This window comes from Solanum tuberosum, unplaced genomic scaffold, assembly GCF_000226075.1.
Source record: "Solanum tuberosum cultivar DM 1-3 516 R44 unplaced genomic scaffold, SolTub_3.0 scf00047, whole genome shotgun sequence".
Classification (NCBI taxonomy): Eukaryota; Viridiplantae; Streptophyta; class Magnoliopsida; order Solanales; family Solanaceae; genus Solanum; species Solanum tuberosum.
In genome coordinates, this window is record NW_006238973.1 from 1,035,835 (window position 1) to 1,056,353 (window position 20,519).

At 32.6% G+C, this 20,519-nt stretch overlaps 3 protein-coding genes across 3 annotated transcripts; 2 read left to right on the plus strand and 1 right to left on the minus strand.

Annotated features, from left to right (window-relative positions):
* Positions 1-183: 183 nt before the first annotated feature.
* LOC102598250 (heptahelical transmembrane protein 2-like) lies at positions 184-3,823 on the minus strand. The gene is made up of 4 exons (XM_006343531.2): positions 3,419-3,823; positions 3,229-3,324; positions 3,087-3,147; positions 184-1,036 (listed from the first exon to the last, which is right to left on the minus strand). The coding sequence occupies exons 1-4, from the start codon at positions 3,670-3,672 to the stop codon at positions 362-364; spliced, it is 1,086 nt and encodes a 361-aa protein (XP_006343593.1). The 5' UTR covers positions 3,673-3,823; the 3' UTR covers positions 184-361.
* A 6,163-nt stretch (positions 3,824-9,986) lies between these two features.
* Positions 9,987-13,923, plus strand: LOC102598589 (nuclear pore complex protein NUP43). The gene is made up of 5 exons (XM_006343532.2): positions 9,987-10,700; positions 11,328-11,397; positions 12,512-12,749; positions 12,842-12,915; positions 13,678-13,923. Exons 1-5 carry the CDS (start codon positions 10,060-10,062, stop codon positions 13,729-13,731), a joined length of 1,077 nt encoding a protein of 358 aa, XP_006343594.1. The 5' UTR covers positions 9,987-10,059; the 3' UTR covers positions 13,732-13,923.
* Positions 13,924-14,797: 874 nt separating this feature from the next.
* LOC102598919 (50S ribosomal protein L35, chloroplastic) lies at positions 14,798-18,514 on the plus strand. Its single transcript, XM_006343533.2, has 3 exons — positions 14,798-15,153; positions 16,021-16,137; positions 18,155-18,514. The coding sequence occupies exons 1-3, from the start codon at positions 14,878-14,880 to the stop codon at positions 18,227-18,229; spliced, it is 468 nt and encodes a 155-aa protein (XP_006343595.1). The 5' UTR covers positions 14,798-14,877; the 3' UTR covers positions 18,230-18,514.
* The last annotated feature ends 2,005 nt before the right edge of the window (positions 18,515-20,519 follow it).

Below are 20,519 nucleotides of genomic sequence, written 5' to 3' on the forward strand. Positions count from 1 at the left end.
ATAATCTTTCACACAGAGCCCGTGAAAGGGGTGTGACGTAGGCAGTTTATCCTGATGTAAACATTAGTGACTGATTCTACAACTTGAATTATTGACCTATAGGTCAAATAGAGACAACTTTACCGTTGCTCTAAGATTCCCTTTTAGAGTATACTTGTTATTCATCTCATGGATATAACCATGTCAAGAGAATCAATGGCATGGTGGATTAATAGAAACTTCCAATAACATTACAAAGTACAAAAAAAAAAAATTTATATACAAATGCTGGAGTACATGCATTAACCTAACTCCTAATTGTGTGAAAAAGAATGTTGAAGTTCCAATCCCCCTTTGCAGCCATGTCTACCCCATCATTCCTTCATTGCAGGGTGGGACATCCTATTCCTCGTCGCCAATCCATAATAACGAGGGAAGCTACACAATGTGCTAGTGCTGCTGCAACGACGAACACATGGAAGATCTGATGGCTATGTCCTACAAGATCAAATGCACCAGGTTTGCATCTTTCTGGAAATCTTGTCATGTAAAATGCTGCCCCAGTAGCATACAAAATGCCCACGATTATCTCATACCCTAGAGCCACAAGTACTTGTGGATGACCATAGTGAAGGAAAAGTGCATGTGTAGCTGGGATCAATCCTGAGAAACCCATAGCTAGAAAGAGAGTAACCCTAAAGGATCTGAAACGACGGGAGAAGAGAGCCGGGGAGAGGAGGGTGATGATGGCAAGTATACCAAATATAGTAATGGTGGTTAGGTAAAAGATACACCAGTATGGTTGATCACAGAAGATATAGTAAATTGGGCAAAAGAAAGAAGAGACTATCATGAGTGAAATGCCAGCATAATCTAATCTCCAGAAGAAGAGGTTATATCTAAGTGAGTGACAAGCAAATAAATGGGAAAGAGTGCTGGAAATCAAACAACCCATAGCTCCTCCTAAGAAAACAAACCAAGGCCATATGGCTACTTCATAACCATCTCTATTTATGTCTAGAAATGATGGATTTGTTATTTGTCTGGCATAAGAGTCCTGCATTCAAAAGATTAAACTATATGATGCCTTGTTTTTGTTTTGCAGGTCAAAATCTACATATAAGTGAAACCAAAGGCGGATTCCACATGTTCAACTGAATCCAATATTTTGACGTGGAAAACAAACATATGCATATATATATATATGTGTGTGTGATAAATCACTAAAATTTCAACAAATATTAAAGTTTGAATTCATAACCTCAAAAGTACAATTAATTCAATACTAAGAACCTTAAAAAATTGAACCCGTCAAGTTTAAATTTTGGATCCACCTTTTCTCAAAACAAGTTGCCCCGGAGAAAGGGGTTGCATTCAGCACAAAACAAGCTGCCCCGGAGAAAGGGGTTGCATTCACTTTATTTGGAGCATGAGTCGAGGATCTATCAGAATCAATTTGAGAATCTTAGTAGCTTAGTTGGTTGGCGATTTGAACTTTTACCTTATTGAAGAGGATCTGATTCCCCATCTAGTAATTCTTTTAACCCCAATTTTTAAAAAAGAACTATATCGAAAACCGTCTCTACCTCTATCTGCATACATCTTACTTTCTCTAAACTCTTCTGTAAACTCTACTCGTACGATTACACTAGGTACTAGGTATGTTGTTTGTTTGTTGTTTTCAAGAAGCATCTTCCATTCCACTAAACAATGAAAGATGTAAAGTACTCTCTCTAAACTCTATTCGTACAATTACACTAGGTACTAGGTATGTTATTGTTTGTTTGTTATTTTCAAAAAGCATCTTCCACTCATTTGTCATTATTTATCATCTCTTTTCGGTTCCTTAACAAGAAAGATGTAATGTACTAACTAAATTTTTAAAAATTCCTAAAATAAACAACAATAACAAAAACTTTATCGTACACACACCACGTGGATATAAATAAGCATTTCGATTTTTTCTTTATTTACAAACAACAAAAAATCCTCAATTTTTTCCTCCACTATTCACGGAAGATGAGACAGAAAAAAACAAAAAGAACAATAAAAGCACCAAATTAGGAAAATATAGAAATAAAAACCAAGTGCATGTGATATAGAGCTAAAATAACTCTTAAACAATTCTAGCTCTAATCAATTCAAAATTGTAAATTTTTCAGCAAATTAAAATAGAAATTAAGCAATAAAAGGTGGATTCTTTTTGTGTTTGATTAGATATGAAATTTAAGGAAAATTTTGGAATTTGTGATCTGAAAGCAGATATTTATGTGTATAAAATATATTTGGAATAATAGTACTTTTGGTCCCCTTAATTATTATTATTATATTAGTAAATTTTAGTTTCGGTTCTTTCTTTTTTTGGTTAACAAGATTATATATTATACCCTTCTGTCTTAAAATACTTAATGTCTTTGTTAAAAGTCTGTCTTGAAATATTTGTTATTTTAAAAATTCAAAATAAAATGAATTATTTTTTCCTTTTTTTATTCTTGGTAGTAATTATATTTAAAAATTACAAACACCTTAATTCTTCTTCATTATATCTTAAGACATAAATAAATGCAATATCTTCAAACATCCCTCCTAATTACTCTCTTGTTTTAATTTGTTTGTTTGATTTTGATTTGTTAGAAAGTAAATAAATTTTTTGAATCTAAATATGTCAAAATACGCTTTAATCTTATGGTCTTAAACATGTCATATGAAAAGTTAGATTTTTTAAAAAAAAGAAAGTAAAACAAACAAATTGAAACGATTGAGTACTATTTTTGTAAGAGACGTAAAAATAAAAAAAGAACAACTTGATGCACTAAGCTCATGCTATATGCGGAATTCGAAAAGGATCGAACTATAAAAATTTATTGTACACAATCTTAAGCTATATTCGTGAAATGGCTCAAACTCATATCCTCATAATAACAACTTTACCAATTAGTTAATGTTTCTCTTCTAATTTTACGAAGGACGTGTAAATGAAAAACGCGATACAGAAGGAACTAGGGAGTATATACGTGTAATCAAAAGAAAAGATCCTAATAAAACGTGTTACCTGTAATACCCCTAACATTTCGCGCCAATATATACAAGTTGATCGGAAAACTCACCGGAAAAGAATCGCCGGAGCCATTATTCTTCATATTCATCCATTCTCCATCACCCGTTCCTCTGTTCATCATCATCCAATTTCAGTTAAAAATGACCAAAATAGACACAAAACACCGGTGAAATTACTTCAAAAAACCGAACCTGAAAACTCCGGCGAACAAATTCTCCACCGTCGTCGTCTTTTCCGTAAAACTCATCACCGTCAATGTCACAAATACCACAAATCCTCCCAAATGCCTAATCAAAAACACAAAATCCCCAAAAAAAAATCAGAAGAAAATTAAAAAAAAATTCAAATCTCAAATCGCCGAAAATTAATTCTCCTCCTTACGTCCAAATATTTAGCGTTTCATTATGCCATGAAAATAAGCTGAGAGCAATATCCTTCAAAGGCCATTCACATCGATAATAATCTCTGATGAATTCGTTATCCTGAAGGTATTCAGGTAATGCTTCGTATTTTACCAATTTTTTTCTCCGATCTAATTTCTGATCGTTTTTTCTAATTGTTTTATCGATTCGATCTGCTGAGTCGACTCGTTCGCCATCTCTGAGTTTTGAAATCTTCTTTCCTCTTCGTTTCATTTTAGCGAACGAGCGAGCTTGAGCTCCGACGAGTCGATCTCAGCCCCCGGCGAATTTTCGCCGGAAAACTTTGAATTTTTCGCCGGAAAGCTTTGAATGAACGTGTATAAAAAAAATGCTAATTTTGTATCAAATGTGAAAGCTAATTGAAAGTTGGCAAAGACACACAAATATTTATAGTAGCAAATGACGTGCAGCCACTAATTATTATTATTATATTTAAAATAAGATAAAATAAAAAAGTAATTTTTGGATTAGTTATTTTTTTAATTTTTGTTTTCCAGGGTGTTTTTTGTTTTCATTAATAAAAGAGAAACACCGATAAATATGGTGTTTAAGTTCTATGTACTGACATTATAAAAAAGTATTTATACGATCGTAGAGTACGATCACAGTCACAAATAAATCATTGTAATAAATATTTATTTGTTATATATGATAAACGATAGTAAGAAATAATCGATTGTAATAAGTTAAACTACACTGATCGTATAAGTATTTTCTAATTTAACATAACATAGTAGATTTACTTCCCATATATTCACAAGTTATAAATATGTGTTTTTTTTTCTTTCCATAGTAATTTTCCTTAATTAGTGTATCTTTCAATTTATTAAACTAAATTATCAATATTTACAATTCAATAATGAACATAATTTATATGCATAGTGTCATTCAATAATATAATACATCTTTCAACATTTTAAACAATAACATATTCTATGAAATCGATCTGAGAAGATAAGGTGTACGTTCATTTTATACCTAATTTTATAGGATAAAGAGACTATTTTCGATACATGAATATCCTCTGGGTGGGATATAACGATGAAGCATATCCAGATCTTATCTCTATTTTTATAAGATAAATAGACTATTTCTGATACATTCTCAAGAGTATCTTATATGTGGGATATAAAGATAGAGTGCACGCAGATCTTATCTCTATTTTTACAGCTCTTTATTTTTGATACAATTCTCGAGGATATCCTATGGATGAGATATGGAGATGGTGTGTGCTATGTCGTAAATTTTATCTCTACTTTTATAGAAAAATTATTTTCGATAGAGCCTCAAATTAAAAATATCAAAATAGATTTGACATCTTCCATAAAAAAAATTTAAGTTAAGAATTGTTTTTTTTTTTAGTAAAGAAATGGCAGTCCATTTTAGTGTGAGTTATATTTAAAAAAAAAAAAATGAAAATTTTAAGATGAGGGAAGGTGAGAAATGTTATTTGAGTGATATGTTAATTTTTAAATATTCTTGGTAAAATGAAGTTGGTGGATTCACGTGCTATTATATTATCTATGGCTAGATCTTAAAAGATTGTTAAGACGTGAGGAAAAGTTCTTTTGCTTTTTCACTCAATTCGTCCGATATTCGTATTGAGATTCAATTAAATTCAGATTCACATACTGTAGGGTACGTTTTTAGGGATAACACTTCCAACATGATTTTTTTTTGGTCATTTCTAAAATTTTAAATTTAAGACTTCTGATTAACGATGAAGAGATTGTAGTCATTCCATCACAACCCATATTGATTATTAAGACCCTTTCATCATCATTCAAGATGTGTTTTATAGTAAAGGTTTTTTTTTTACGAAAAATACTTTTCTTGAAATAAAATCAAGAAAATATTTTCAAGTCTTTGGTCTGTTAGGAAAGAATATTTTCTAACAAGATATATATTAAATTAATAATAATATCAACAAATTGGAGTGTTTTGATGGAACTTTTACATACTACTTAAAAATTAATATAGTGTGTCATTGTTAGTCAAAGTAAATAATATGAAGTTAACAGTTACTACTAAGATAAATAGTAAAGTAAAATGAATTTCGCCCATAAATGAAGGGAAAATGACTTTTATCATGTCAAACATTGAAAAAATAAATTAGTTAGATAGATATTTTGAATATCGAATAGTTAAATCAAAGGGTCTCAATCACCAAAGACTTCTATATGAATATATTTTCCTTAAATCATTTTCCCTCGGACCAAGCACACACAAAAATTCTAATTATATTCGAATCGACAAAATAATTTTTTTCTAGATAAGAAGTGTTCAACTCTTTAAGTGATCCTCGTTCCTAGTTTATACAAATCCAGACTAATCAGACCAAGCTTTTTGAATATCAAATGGCTAAATAAAAATGAAAAAGATAAAAAGCAAAATATAACTTTTTTGATTTTCTTGAATATTTTTTTGTGTTTGACTATTAATTGAATTTTATTGGTTTTATTACTTAGAAAAGAAAAGTGCTCTGCTGGCTTTTGCCTAAGATTCGTTGGGGCATATTGTAAGATTCCTTAAGAGCATAATTGGAAGTAAATAATCTTTATATTTTATTGGTCTCAAAATACTTATCACGTTTGATCGCTTTTCAAGTGTCAATAATCTTTATAGTTAAATTAGACTAAATTAAAATTAAATCAATAATTTACGTATATGAAACTTATACAAAAAAAAATGTGAATCATAATTTTTCTCTATATCAATATGATGAAAAAATACATGTTAAAATATTAATAAAAAATTATATAGTTTAACTCTCGAAAAATGAAACATGATAAGTATTTTGAAATAGACGAAGTAAATACTTGTAAGATTTTCCTAACTTAAAGTAATTGTATCTCATATATATATATATTTATAGTTTCTCATTATAGTTTTTATTTTTCAAAAATAGGATTCAACCCAACAAAGGCTCAATCCAAAGAAAATAAAATAAAGACCATAAATAATTAAAAATAAAAGACAATAAAATACAAATGGACAAAAGCTCATCCATCAATCGAAAAAAGGAAGCTTCAAAGGAACCTTCCACCAGTCTCTAATTATAGTTAGATTGTTCTATAATGTTTATTTCGTTATATCAGTTAAATTTTCTTTTCAATTGAGTTTTGATGATGTGTTATATTATATGTTCTGCAACATTATTTTATTGTTACGATCATAAAAAATCAGGATAAATTAATAATGTCATTATGGAGTTCTTTTAATCATTTTGTTTAATTTTTTTAAAACAAATATTCTAGTTTCTAGGTATTAGGAGAAGATTAATTTTATGATTAGAAGTAACGTTTAAAAACAAATCCAAATCTTTACTAAGAGAAGCAAAATAAGGATCCCTCTTTAAAAAATTGAAGCAATACATTTTGTAATTTTAAAGTAACTAATCATAATCATGTTGCTATGTTTATCCCAAACAAGACAACTAGCTTAGCCTTGCATTTAAGCCACCAATAGTCAATTTTTTAAATAAAATAAATTATGTTAAATATTACACCACAAAGGCAAATTGGTTAGGGTAAAAGTAAATATACTAGAAAAATGTAAAATTGATTTAGAAGAAAAAGATTGGCTCACATGGTGTTGAATCCTAATTAGTTAAAGTCGAAGGTAAGTTTTATAGAACAATTATAAAAAAGGAGATGTTGGACGGCTAAAATTTGATATATTCAGAAAAAATGAGTGTGGTTGATATGTGTGATATGAATTGATTTCAAGATAGATCTAATTTGACGAGATGTCAGAATCAAACCCATTAAGTTTGATCATGTGGGACGTTATGAGTATAGTACTTCTGATCCTTAAATGTCACGCTCCGGAACCCCAAATAGAGAATGACTAGTCTGAGTGTGAAAAGGAAGGGATATTGATAAGAATGATCCCACATCGAATCGGAACAAGAACTTTGAGCTCTTTATAAGTCGTGGACAATCCTCCTCCTATTAAATTAGCTTTTGGGGTGACTTAGTTTGACAAAATGCAAAAGCTAAAATTGATGTGCAGGAACATAAGGAGGTATTAAAAAGAGACGAACTAGACCTAAACACAATGAAAGAAAAAGATTCATATATATGATATACTCGATCTAGTAGTTGAGAATATACTTTAGAACTTTTAGTAATTTTTTTCCATTTTATTAAGAACTGACACTAATTTAAATCATCTTTTAACATAAAGAGAACTTCTATTGCTATTGCAAATATGGCTCAAAATTTGTTTATTTTTATCCTTATTTATGTATTAAGATATAATTTTCTTCATTGAATATCTACTTCCTTTATTTATGTTTCATCTCTTTATATTTGAGTGTAGTCTACAAGGACAATTATTATTAAACTTAAAATTAAAAATAAAATAAAGTTTATCTTGAACTTTTAAAATGAAAAATAATTGAAAATATTTATTTTTAAAAATCATAACAAATAATTTGAAACAAGGAAGTAGATACTACTATTTTCTGAATTAACAGTGATTATCAATGAGATTCCAAAGATAAAATCAAATAATATAATAGTTAAGACTGAGGAAGTAGAATTAAATTAATTAAAAGGCTGCAAGATTCCCACGAACAAAGAGAAAAATCAGAAAATAGTTAAAGAAATCTAAATCTCAGAGCAAAATCTCTAAGATTATTATATTAGATATTTACAAAGCTCAACTACCAATTCAACTGGTTATAGTTGGCAAATCCTAATAAAATTTTCTTTCTTTATATTCGATATTAAATTTAGTGACTCGACTAATTTGAATTCATCACACAAGGTTCGACTGTGGCGAAAAATACATTAGTTAAGTGGAGCCTCCTTTTAGAATTAATTGATAATTATTTGATAATAATGCAAGAAGCCTTTTCACATTTACCTAATAAACAAAGAGGAATAATAGTAATTTTTTTATTTTAAAAAAAAAGACCTTAGATTGAAAGAATCTAGGGAAATCACAAAAACATGGAGACCATAAACACACAACAAAATTGGTGGAATGGAGAAAAAAGATGGACCATTTTTCGACTTTTGTATATTTTTTCATATTGATATTTTCTGTATCGTTTCAATTTTATAGGATATCCTCGAAAGAATGAACATAATTGTTCAAGTTCTGCCATGTGTATTGTAAAGGCCTTATTTAGTTGAACTTCTTAAAAGCCCATTGTAAAATGGGCTGCTTGCAAATAATTGGGCTTTCATCTGAAAAAAGCAATTTAAGGGAGAACTATTTTATTAGATATATATTCATATCATATATATTAATTCTATTTATACTTTTAAATAATTATATATTGTATGATTAATTAAGAATTATTTTTTCCACTAGATACATTAAAATAGGGAAAGAGGAAGGCGATATAGGAAGAGAGATAGTCATGTACTCTAGATACATGTGAATCATACTAGACACATGTATTTGTGTGTATCCGGTATGATTCACATATATGTGGAATACCATATGTATATATAAGAGAATGACAAGCAAGATGAGAGGAAGGTGAGCGAGAGTTGTCGATGTATTCTAGATACGTGTGAATCCACTTGAATACGGTGTATCTAGAATAAATAATACATAATTTTGACTTCATGTATCTTGAGATACGTGTATTTGGACGTACTGAATACATCAAAATCTGATAAGATTTCTAATATTATAAACTAGAGTGTATCTAAGTAATTAGCTCCTAAGCTAGTGAGATTTCACTAAGTTTCCCCGGTTTTTATCATCATGCTGGATCATACTAAGTTTTTTTAAATTGACATGTATTGTAACTTATGGTGGAAGCTTACAATATGTCGATTTCTGTAGCATAACAATAACAATAACACTAACATATTGGTGCAATTTTTAAGTGGATATGTGCACAATCTTATTGCTATCTTATGAAGCTAGAGAATTTATTTCTAATAGACCATCCAATCAAGTAAGACATAGAAAAAAAATTAGAATATAAAGTAAATACAAAATTGAAAAATAAGATAGTAAGAGAGTAACAATAACAATACTGAAAAAAAGAACTAGGCAACACTTGACTACCTACTAACCTTCTACCCTAATTCTCAACCTCCATATATTTCTATTTAAGATTGTGAATTCGGTAAGCTGCAAGTATGTCATGTCTTACCTAATCACCTTTCTCTTAAACTTCTTACGTCTACACTAGTTCTCCTTATACCCACTATAGTTAGCCTCTCACACTTTTTCACCGGAAATTCATGCATCTTTTTTTTTCCCACATACTCGAATCATCCCAACTTCGCCTTCCTTATCTTATCCAATATAGAGGCCACTCCTATCTTGTCTCGAATAACTTCATTCTGATCCTATTTCTCTTAATATGCTCATACATCTGATTCATCTCAATGTTCTTTAATCTTTTGAACTGCGAGTTTGTGATGATCAATATTTTACCCCATATAATAATACCATATAACTATCCCTTAATAGAACTTACATTTAAGATTCGATGACACATTCTTATCACACGAGACCTCAATATGTCTATTTTTTACAATATAGTAACCTCACCTTCTCCATAAAGTTATATATAGTCCCAAACTCTATGCTAAAACCCTCAAAGCAAAAACCCCTTACACAACAATGGCAGTACTCACTTCTTCTTCTCAAAATCTCCAAGTCCACCGTTTTCCTCAAGATCACTATATTGACTCCCTCCGTTGGCTCCCTCAACTCTCCGCTTTCCACCGTCACATCATCCTTGCAGCTTTCGATTCCGAATCCTCAACTTCTTCACTCCAAATCTTAAACAGTTCAAATTCAAGCTCAAACCCACCAGAACTCACATTTCAATCTTCACTCACAACCCCATCAAGAATCACTTCATTGACAACTTCGCAAAACCCCAATAAACCCCTTATAGCTGCTTCCACGTTTTCGGGTTCGCTGTTGCTTTATACAGCTGATTTGGTTAATGGGTCGTTGGAATTTGTGGATTCGGTGGATGAAAAGGGGTTTCATTTGGGTCGGGTTAATGGGATTGATGTGAGTGAAAATGGGTCGGAGTTTGTGAGTGTTGGGGAAGATGGGAGGATTAATTGGGTGAGTTTTGTTGGAGGGGGGTTGAGTACTAGGAAGGTGTTTGATAGTAATGGATTGGTTTCGTATGGCGCAGTGAAGTGGGCGTCTCCAGTGGAGTTTGTGAGTGGTGGGTTGGGATTTGGTCTGCAATGGTGGGATCAACGACGCCCCGGTGGACCTGTTTCGCAGTTTAAAGCTAATTGGTAATGGGATTTTAGCTGCATTGCTATTCATTTCTTGTATATATTGATATCTGAGCTTTTTGGTTGAATGTTCATGAATGCATATATCCATGGTGTATTATTTGTGGTTCTTTGTTAATTGGTTTTGGTAGACTTCTTACTTGTGGAATATTTGATAACAAAGTACTGAAGTGAACTGAAGTTGATGTGAAGTGAAGATGCTGACTTTTTATTGCAAAATTACCATGGCGTCTCAGCTATCACCTATAGGTCTAAATCTTAGTTAAAGTAGATAAGAGGGAGCCTGGTTGGAATGAGGGAATTGAGCCATTATATATTTGAACAGATGATATGTTTCAGCTTAGAGCTATGCTACTATCTTGATATTGAGCTGTTGAAAGGAAACACAAAAGGAGGAGAAAAAAGTAATCTTTTACCCATCTCTTTAGCTTGGACTTGCAATTTGGATCCATCTTGGCCCATAGAAATAGAAGATAAATTTTCTGTTGATTTTCAACTCCTTAGTTATAGCATATGGAAGACTCTCTCTTTGTGATTCTATGATATACATCTTTTAACTGGCTAGACTGTTGTTTTTTATTGAGGTAAACTTTTTCTTTTTTGAAAGTGTGTTTGACTACATTGCAGGACACGTGGAACTACTTCTGGAATTGTACATTCAATTGATATTCATCCATCAAGAAAGCATACTTGTCTTGTAAGCTGATATTCCTGCCTTCCGTTTTAACTCTTGATTAACAATGCTTGTCACCCCTCGTTCCTTGACCCTTTTTTCCTTTTTGATAACGGTGGTATTTGAGTTAGCTTGTGCATACAACTTACCTGATATAATCCACCGGATACCTATTACCTTCTATCAACTAAGCTACCAGGAAACTCTACCTATCAAGACTTAGGCAAATGAGAAGTATTTTACCTAGTTTGCCTTTTTTGTTATTCCAACCATGGCCAAGGTTGTCAGCAGATCTTTGACCACTAGTTCACCCCTCATCCCTACCTTAACAAGCTGAAACATAAAACTTCAATTACAGTTTTAATAGCTAGCAGGAGGTGAACTTATGGTTAAATGGAACATAATTTTGAGAGGTGATAACCTAAGTTGCGCAAACTCTTCACTTTCGATGCCGCACCCATGTCGGATTCTCCAAAAATACACTACTTTTGGCGAATCCGACACGCACCCCTTGACATTATTGAAGAGTCCGAGCAACATAGGTGATAACTAAGAGAAGAAAGGTTGTGACTGACTACCTTGACTTTCAGTTGCTGATAAAATTGAAAGATTGTGCCACTTGAATGTGGTTAAAACATGTACATGTATTGATATTATCAGAAATTCCAAAGTAGTGAGGGAATCATGAGTGGCATTGCTGACAAGGAGTGCACCAGTGCCATTCAACGTCATAACTAGACTAGCAAAATTTTTTTTCACATAGAAAAACTGTAGCTAATAGCATATCTATACAGATGTCTTCACAAGTATGTTATTTGTATTTAACCCGTGATAGATCTGATGGGCTTCCCTTCAACAAATTCTTAATTGAAAGTTCATTTCTAAGAAATATGCTGAAGTCCAAAACTCAAGGGACCAAGTAACTGAAGTATCTTCTTTTTCCTATTTTTTTTTTTTCTCTTTTTTTTTTTTTTTTTGGAGATGGGGAGGGGAATGAAGTGGAGATTATTAGAAGCAAAATAACCAGGTCGTTAGTACTAAGGTCAATTATTTTCTAGGTTATGACTGAGAATGCCTGGATGTTTGCTTGCAAGGTTGTTTCAAGTTTAATGTCTATAATTCTACTATGTTTTTGAAGGCAGGAGGTTCTTCTGGTACTGTGTTTGCATGGGATCTTCGCTGGCAACAGCAGCCTATAATGCTTTCTGGTGTTGGAACCAGTGATTTGTCCGCTCTTTCACCATCAGAAAGTGATGTTTGGGAGGTCCAGTATGACAACTATACTACTTCATCCAACTACCGAAATGTGTCAGAATCACGTGTTCTTCCTGCCATGATTTGCTCAGAGGATGGCATTCTTGCCGTAATTGAACAAGGTATAGAACATAGACCTTCTTTTCCGTGTTTTTTCGTGTATGAGTTGTTTCTGATGGTCTCGACTCGTTTGGTTCGTCTTTGTTTTCCCCAGGTGAAGAACCCGTCGAGCTTCTTGCTGAACCTTGTGCGATCAACAGCTTTGACATTGATCGACAAAACCCATCAGTATGTGAAACCTTATCCGATGATAACTTCGATGTGCTTACGTTCTTTAAGAGCATCATTTCAAGATCTTTGGTTGCAAATAATAGTATATCATTGAAATAATGGGGGAAGAATATTGGAAAACTTGTTTGAGAGTATTTCAAGTAAAATAATGGTTTTCACTTGCAAAACTTCAACTTTTTACAAGTGAAACTCATGTCCAAACACCATTTCAACTTTCAAATACTCTTAATTCCCTATTTTCAACTTCAGTTGAAGTGAGATTAGAATATCACCATCAATACCTCTATGTCCGAGATAATCCTTTACTCCCTAGCAAATGTGAATTGAGTAGCATATCAAAAACCTGAAGCAGGGGTAGGAGGATCATCTGATCTTAGCATGATCCTCACTCGACCAAGCTGATAGAGAAGGTTGGACCAATCGAGATAGGAAGTGAGGCTTCTGACCGGACCAGGGGGAAGGGAGTCTGGTAGAACTGTATTTGCTGAGCCAAGCAACAACAACAAACCCAGTGTAATCCCACAGGTGGGGTCTAGGGAGGGTAGAGTATCCTTACCCCTACCTTTGAGAAGGTAGAGAGGTTGTTTCCAAGTTGGACCAAAATCAACAGAGATTGGTGCTGCAAGGGCAAAGTGAATATCACTTTGCTCTGTGTGTCCAGGCGCCTACGAATTCATCTTTTGCTTTGCTTGACATTTCATTTTCTTTTCAACCTATTAATGATATGCATTTAACATCAAGAACACTATTACCTTGCAGGACATTGTTTGTAGTTTGGAGTGGGAGTCCATAGCCATCTTGACAAGGTCTTGATTGCTTCTTCTGAAGCTGAGAACTTTGGCTATACAGCAGCAGATTTTGTTGTATTTTGAATTTGCTATATGGTTGAATTCTTCTGTTAATTATAATTATTATGAGCATGTGTGTTTTTGTAAAGGAAAAATGTTGTCAAACCTGAAGGATTTACAGATATATATTGATAATATTGACCAACTTTAGTGTGTACATATAGAGTTATTTTTAGGTAATTTGACTAATCTGTTTTACATCAAATATTAACTCGAGACTTTATGCAACACTATATGCTTCAACTAGAAAGTCAATCCTACACTCGCTAGAATGATAAGTATTTCTTTATTTCTATTTAGAGGTTTTGACTTGAACTTTAATTATGAAGTCATTTTTGTTAGATCTCCAATTTTGGATTTGTATCAATGTAGATATCGAATATCGGATGAAAACAAAAGAATTAGAAAGCCCATTAAAGTTTATGCCAAATCTTTATAAGTTTTTAATTTACACCCACTTGATTAGTGAGATTGGGAGGGTTAGTATTCTCTTAAGACGAGAGTAGAACAGATTACTGAAAGTCTCAATTTCTATTCGTCAAAGTGGAAATTTTAATTTCAAAAGGTATTTAACTTCTAGGGTCATCGTCAATCACGGAGAGAAAAGAATGAACTACTTAAAATCTCAATTCCTATTCGCTCAAGCAGAGAGTTCTACTCAAATCTAATAATCCCAAACAAGTCTATTTACTATATTAACTAACATATGCTTATTTAATTGAAGTCATATTGGTTGAAAAAAGTTTCCAAAGCTACTAATCAAATCCTCCCGACTGATCAAAACATAAAATTTGCACATCATCCCTCCATCCACCCATTTTTTTTTTACGAAGGATAAAGGAGAAAACAATATATACATTAAATCAATTGATTCGTCGTGACGGAGTTAAAAAAAAAGTTTCTGAGAGATAATATTATTAGTCATATGAGTGTGTCAAAGTGTAATTTCACAAACAATAAGGGTACTTTACTATATTTCCATAAAATTAAATTGAGGTCCATAAATTTTTTAGAAAAAAAGTACCACAAAAGGATAGAAAAAGAGCCATTTTCAATCCTCACATTATCCATATATCAAAAAAAAAAAAACTTCAAGAAAACAAAAGCTTCAATGACTCTAACAATGGCTTCTTCATCTTCAACTTCACTATTCTCCACAGTTCTAAACTTTTCCCCTCGAAAATCAACAGGTTTTACTTGCCGCACCTCTGTTAACATTCCATCAATTGCCAAGAAAACATCACTCAGTCTCAGTTCTTCAAGGAACATATCAAGTTTTGCCCCAATTGTCTTCGAGAAAGTTTCGATTGCTGCAACACCCACTAATGGAAATTCAAAGACATTGACTGTAGAGTGCCATAAAGGGTATAAAATGAAGACCCACAAAGTAAAGATTTTATTTTTATCACTGGTTTTGCTGTTTGTGTGTGTTTGAGTTTTGGTTTGTGTGGAGGTTTTCTGTTGGAATTGTTATTTGGGTGTTTGAATTTGTGATAATCCACATTCTTGAACTGTAGTGTGTGGCAAAGGGTACAGAAGTTTCTATTTTTCTCACTGTTTTTGTTCTTTGTGTGTGTGTTTGAGTTAGGTTTGTTGTGGAGGTTTTATGTGGGAATTGTGATTAGGGTGTTAGGATGTGTGCCAAAGGGTACAAAATGAAGACCCACAAAGTAAAGTTCGATTCTTTTTTGCTCACTATAGTGTGTGTGTGGTTTTGGTATGTGTGGAGGTTCCTATGGGAATTGTAATTGGGTGTTTGAATTTACGGAGAATCTTAGTAGCTAAGTTGGTTGACTATCTGAATTTTCACGTTGTTGGTAAGGGTTAGATTCCCACGTATTAATTCCCAAATGCATTTCCCCCAATTTTGGAAGGAAAAAAAAGAAAGTGTTTGAACGTGTCCCAAAGGAGACAGAATGAAGAATAGGGGTGTGCATCAGTAGGTTCGGTTTTATGTATTATCGGTTTACAAGTATTGGTTTTTTGGTCGGTTCGGTTCTCATTATATTTGATGTGTGTGCATGCATATGTGGAGATTTTCTGTGGAGAGAAAATGACTTGTAAAGGGGATTTAGATGCTCGGCCGCTCTCTTTTTCTATGTCTTTTGCCTAAACTGTAAAAATGAAAACCCACAAGCACAAAGTAGAGTTTGCATTTTTGTGTGTGTGTGTGTGTTTGGATATTAAAGTGTGGAGGTTTTTGTGGGGATTGTGAATTAGGTGTTTGAATTTGTGATAATCTTGGAATTTTCAGGCTTCAGCAAAGAGGTTTAAGGTGTCTGGTAGTGGGAAGATAATGAGGAGGAGAGCTGGGAAGCAGCATTTGCTTAGGAAGAAGAATACCAAAAGAAAAAATAGGCTCTCGAAAACGGTTTAACTTCTTTCTCTCAGAACTCATACATTCTATTGTGAAAACTTTATTTAAATTCTTTGCTTGTTATCAGTCTGGAATATCAGTTTTTTATCAAACCTTCTCTGAATGCCTGAATATATTTTAGAATTGTAACTTATCCTTTTTATGTCCCATGATGTCATATGTCATAGGGAATGCAACTTTTAATACATTCGTTGAAGTAGAAATCAGGCGATGATCTTCAGAACATTGTTTTAAGGACAATGCATTTTGCAAGAGTTCTAGTTTACGTGCAGTTTGCCAACAAAGTTGTGCAACTTTTGCATATCAAGTAATCGGAACTCACAAAGAACAATCTCTACTCTATATTTGAGGAATTACAGAGTCATAAAAAAGTGTAGAAATGCCAAAAAGGTTACCTTCACTTACTTGTGTTAACTTCGTGCCAGCCAATGGTCCTTATCAACAACCAAGAGGTTGAAGTGCCATTCACATCCACATACCGAAGGAAAATACTACTGATCGCTAACTCAAAGGGCCGCACACTTCCAATTCCATATAGCTAACCCCAAGCTCTTCCATTACCAATCGTGCCACTAAATTTTCTTCAACTCGAACTCCTATCACAGTGCTTCTTGTAGCTCTCTCAAAGTGGATACAATAACTGTGATGAAGAGTATTAGCGTTGGTAGCAGTAAATAGTACCACTTCTGTAAATGACTGCTGAATTGAGTTCGAGACTATGCCTATGTATCAAAATAAGGTTTGCTTTCTGATAGTGATGCAGAATCCTAGGTATTTGGCTAGCCATAAGCTGACATGATTTGTTCACTAATTTTTGTGGATACAATAACAGCAACAACTATGCTCAAAATTCCAATCTAGTTGGGGTCGCCTATATGATCTTCACAATCCATTTTGCTTTATTTGGACCTGTTTCAACTATTTTTGTGGATTTGTAAAATAAAAATGTCATTGTCGTAGCCCGTAGGAGCAGCAACTTTTTCTTCTTAACAAATTGAGGAACTACGTATGGTTTAGTACTAATTAGGAGAGTTAGAATGTCATTTACGCATTTGTAAGATACTTGTTTTTAAGATAGTTCTGAACAGTTCATATGATGATTCCATGATTGGCCAATAATTTATTCAGCAGGTCTGTAAGCGTGCTGTCAAGTACAAGTTAATTACTTATAACAGCCCAACGGCCAAGTCATACCGAGTCTAGCTCTAATTTTTGGCATCTTTGATGCAATGTAAATGATTGTATTTTCTTCCACCGTGCATTTTGGGATTGTGTAATTTTGTTGCATGTCACTTTCTAGAAATGGCAAAGAATCCCATGTTGGCACCCTTTTACCTTTACTTTCCATATGTCTCTAATAAAACCATTTGTTTTCGATAAAGATGTTCTCAAATGGTGTTCGATTCATCCATATCCGCAGGTTCTCTCACTACCCTACCTATGCATTGCCTTTTCCTTCACAGTTTCATCGAAATTTGCACCACTTATCTGCTCATATTTATGATACCACCGGCCGAATCTCGCTCATGCCTTGTCACTTGTTAGCTACAAATTTGCTTGCCCATCTGAAAAAGTTATTACCCTTGTCAATTCAGTCAATCCTTTCCAGCTGCATTATGATTATGTGATTCACCAAAATGTCCTGCAGCAAACCAAGAAGTCTATTGCTACTTTAACGGTACACTGTGGAATTAGTCAAGGTGTGGGCAAGCTAGCCCAAACACCACGATTATCCAAAAACAAAAGTTTGTTGCTACTTTGCTACCAACTATCAGACCTTACCTTCCTAAGATCAATGTCTAAGTATTGAAAGGCTATTCTTATTGCAGTATAGAATGAGTGATGGTTTAAGGGAATAGAAGATAAAACAGATATAACTTGAAGCCAAAAACCTCGTGGATGAACGTGTGTGTACTTTCTGGCGAATGAACTCTCTAATTTTTGGCGTAAGATTTGTACTACTCTTTCTTCAAAGTTAGATGACTCATCATATAATGTTTGTGTTACACAGGTACAAGTTGACCGCAGCGATTACAACAATGTAATCGGTGCATTGCCTTACTTGAAGGTAAACCGAGCCAAGTAGGTCGAGCTGCAGTTAGAAACATACTCTTCATCAAGTTGCCAGAACCCGACGGGGTTCTCTCTTTTTGTGTAGAGGATGAAGAAACACCATTGCTTGATACAGTTCTCCAACTTTAATCCATCTGAAGTTCTTTGTACTAATGATTTTTCATATCATTTAGACTTGTTGAGCACCAGTAAATTCTGTTTCTTTTTTCCCTTGTAAGTTTTACTATAAACTCTTCAACATCAACTTATAATGATCAATTTGTAAGTTTTTTGTGCAAGTGAGCTTCTATTTTCTTAACTTGCCTTGTATGGTAGTCATTTCTCCTCCCTTTTTTTTCTTTTTCGGTGTCTGATACTTGCATTGATAGACTATTCTTTGCGTTCATAGATTGTGATTATGATTTATGTTTATGCAAGATTACTCTAAAGATAAGGATTCATATTTGTCTCATTAAGTGCACGTCATGAGTTTCGGATCATGCATCGCTGACCCTCAGAGATTTCTCGATTATCAATATAAGAAGTCTAGTTTCTTTGATAGTGTAAATTTATTAACTTGACCCCTCCTTGTTAATTGTTTATTTAGGTGTCCATCATGAGTTTGAAACTTTCAAGTTTCGAAACATGTGTCACTAATTTTCGGGAATATCTCGATTATTAATAACTATTAAGTTTGTTTTCTTAAATCCTTATAGGCTTATAGTGGGGCTTGAGAAGGGTAAACACAATTTAACCTTATCTTGTAAAAATAAAATGTTATGTTTTCGATAGTGCCTTTTAAATAATTGTGACTCTTTATATATTCTTTATCTTTATATATATTGACTCCATATATATAAATTTTTCAAAACAACAATATTTTAGCTTCTTATGGGACTTCTTAATCATATTTTTAATATTTATTTAAAATATCAATATTTTAGTTTGTTAAGGGTTGAGTTATGTAATTTTTTAAAAACTGTTTAATTGGAAAGAATACAAATATTTAACAATAGAATAGAGAAAATCATGGGACAAAATATTTTTAAAAAGGTAAAAATCTTTCAAGTTTTTCATCAGTTGCGTATTTAAAGGAGAAATACAAAAGTGGGTCTCTATCCATTGTGCTTTGAAGAGTCTTTCTCCATTGTTCGTAAAAATTCCAAAACAAGTTTCAAATCAGTCGACTCTTTTTCGAATTCAATCTTTAAGTATTCTTTTTAATGGTTTATTATTTAATTTGTTTATAGGTGATATTCGTAAATCTCGACTAGAAAATTGGGTAGATTTTTTTTTTTTTTTGATGATGATGAATGTTTGTATGTATTGAGATTTTAACCTTTTTACGAAATATTGTAGCCATTCTAGGATTATAATGAATGAAAGTGCGTGTTTTTTATTTTTGTAGCTTGGTGTTTTTGAATACAACAAATATATTATAGTCCAATACAATTATGTAATGAGTAACTAATTTGGGATACAATCGGCAAAATGTATGTGTTATAATAATTTATTGTTGATTTGTACTGAATATTGGATACAATTGAGTATATGATACACTTTTGATTTTTGTAGCTGGTGTTTTTTATACAACAAATATATTATAGCCCAATATAATTAAGTAATGAATAACTAATTTGGGATACAATCGACGAAATTTATGTGTTATAATAATTTATTGCTGATTTGTACTGAATAGTAGATACAATTGAGTACATGATACACTTTTATTTTTAACTAAGGAGGAAAAATACATAAATTGTTCTAATAGTACATTCTGGATATATGGGGGAAAACCCTAGAAAGATGAGTAAGTAAATAGTGGGTGAATATTTTTTCCTTTTTACCGAATAGTGGTATAGAAATTAGTCTAATGTGGGACTGATTTGAGAAATAAAAGGAAAGAAAATAATGATATTAGGCTATAAATTATTTTTTAATATATTGACATTTTGACATTTTTAATAATTATTTTAAAGTATAAATGCATTTTGCTGTTAAGTCTAAGGCATTATTTCGGACGGTTCGATGTTTCTTCCGACTTCTTGCTTCCCTTCATTTAGTCATTTGCATTGCATTATAGTGTGATTTGGCCTCAGAGCATGTTTGGGTTGCCTAGTATTTGCGTGTAATTATGATTGAATTTTTGCAATTGCTTGTCTGTTTGAAAAATAAATACACTTTTATGTACTTAAGGTGTGTAATAGGTCGTCTCATCAGTTAAAGTGTGTAAGTGACTTTTGGGTACAAATTTAGAGGGCAATTTATGCTTTTTCCCTATTAAAAAAACAGCCATCACAAAAATGAAAACTGCACGTGTCAAA

Coding starts and splice junctions, on each gene's coding strand:
- LOC102598919 (XM_006343533.2), top strand. CDS start 14,878: ATGACTCTAACAATGGCTTCTTCATCTTCAACTTCACTATTCTCCACA. Junction 15,154..16,020: donor ATAAAATGAAGACCCACAAA/GTAAAGATTTTA, acceptor TGGAATTTTCAG/GCTTCAGCAAAGAGGTTTAA. Junction 16,138..18,154: donor AAAATAGGCTCTCGAAAACG/GTTTAACTTCTT, acceptor TGTGTTACACAG/GTACAAGTTGACCGCAGCGA.
- LOC102598589 (XM_006343532.2), top strand. CDS start 10,060: ATGGCAGTACTCACTTCTTCTTCTCAAAATCTCCAAGTCCACCGTTTT. Junction 10,701..11,327: donor TCGCAGTTTAAAGCTAATTG/GTAATGGGATTT, acceptor ACTACATTGCAG/GACACGTGGAACTACTTCTG. Junction 11,398..12,511: donor CAAGAAAGCATACTTGTCTT/GTAAGCTGATAT, acceptor ATGTTTTTGAAG/GCAGGAGGTTCTTCTGGTAC.
- LOC102598250 (XM_006343531.2), bottom strand. CDS start 3,672: ATGAAACGAAGAGGAAAGAAGATTTCAAAACTCAGAGATGGCGAACGA. Junction 3,148..3,228: donor TTGTTCGCCGGAGTTTTCAG/GTTCGGTTTTTT, acceptor GATGATGAACAG/AGGAACGGGTGATGGAGAAT. Junction 1,037..3,086: donor GCTCCGGCGATTCTTTTCCG/GTGAGTTTTCCG, acceptor TTTTGAATGCAG/GACTCTTATGCCAGACAAAT.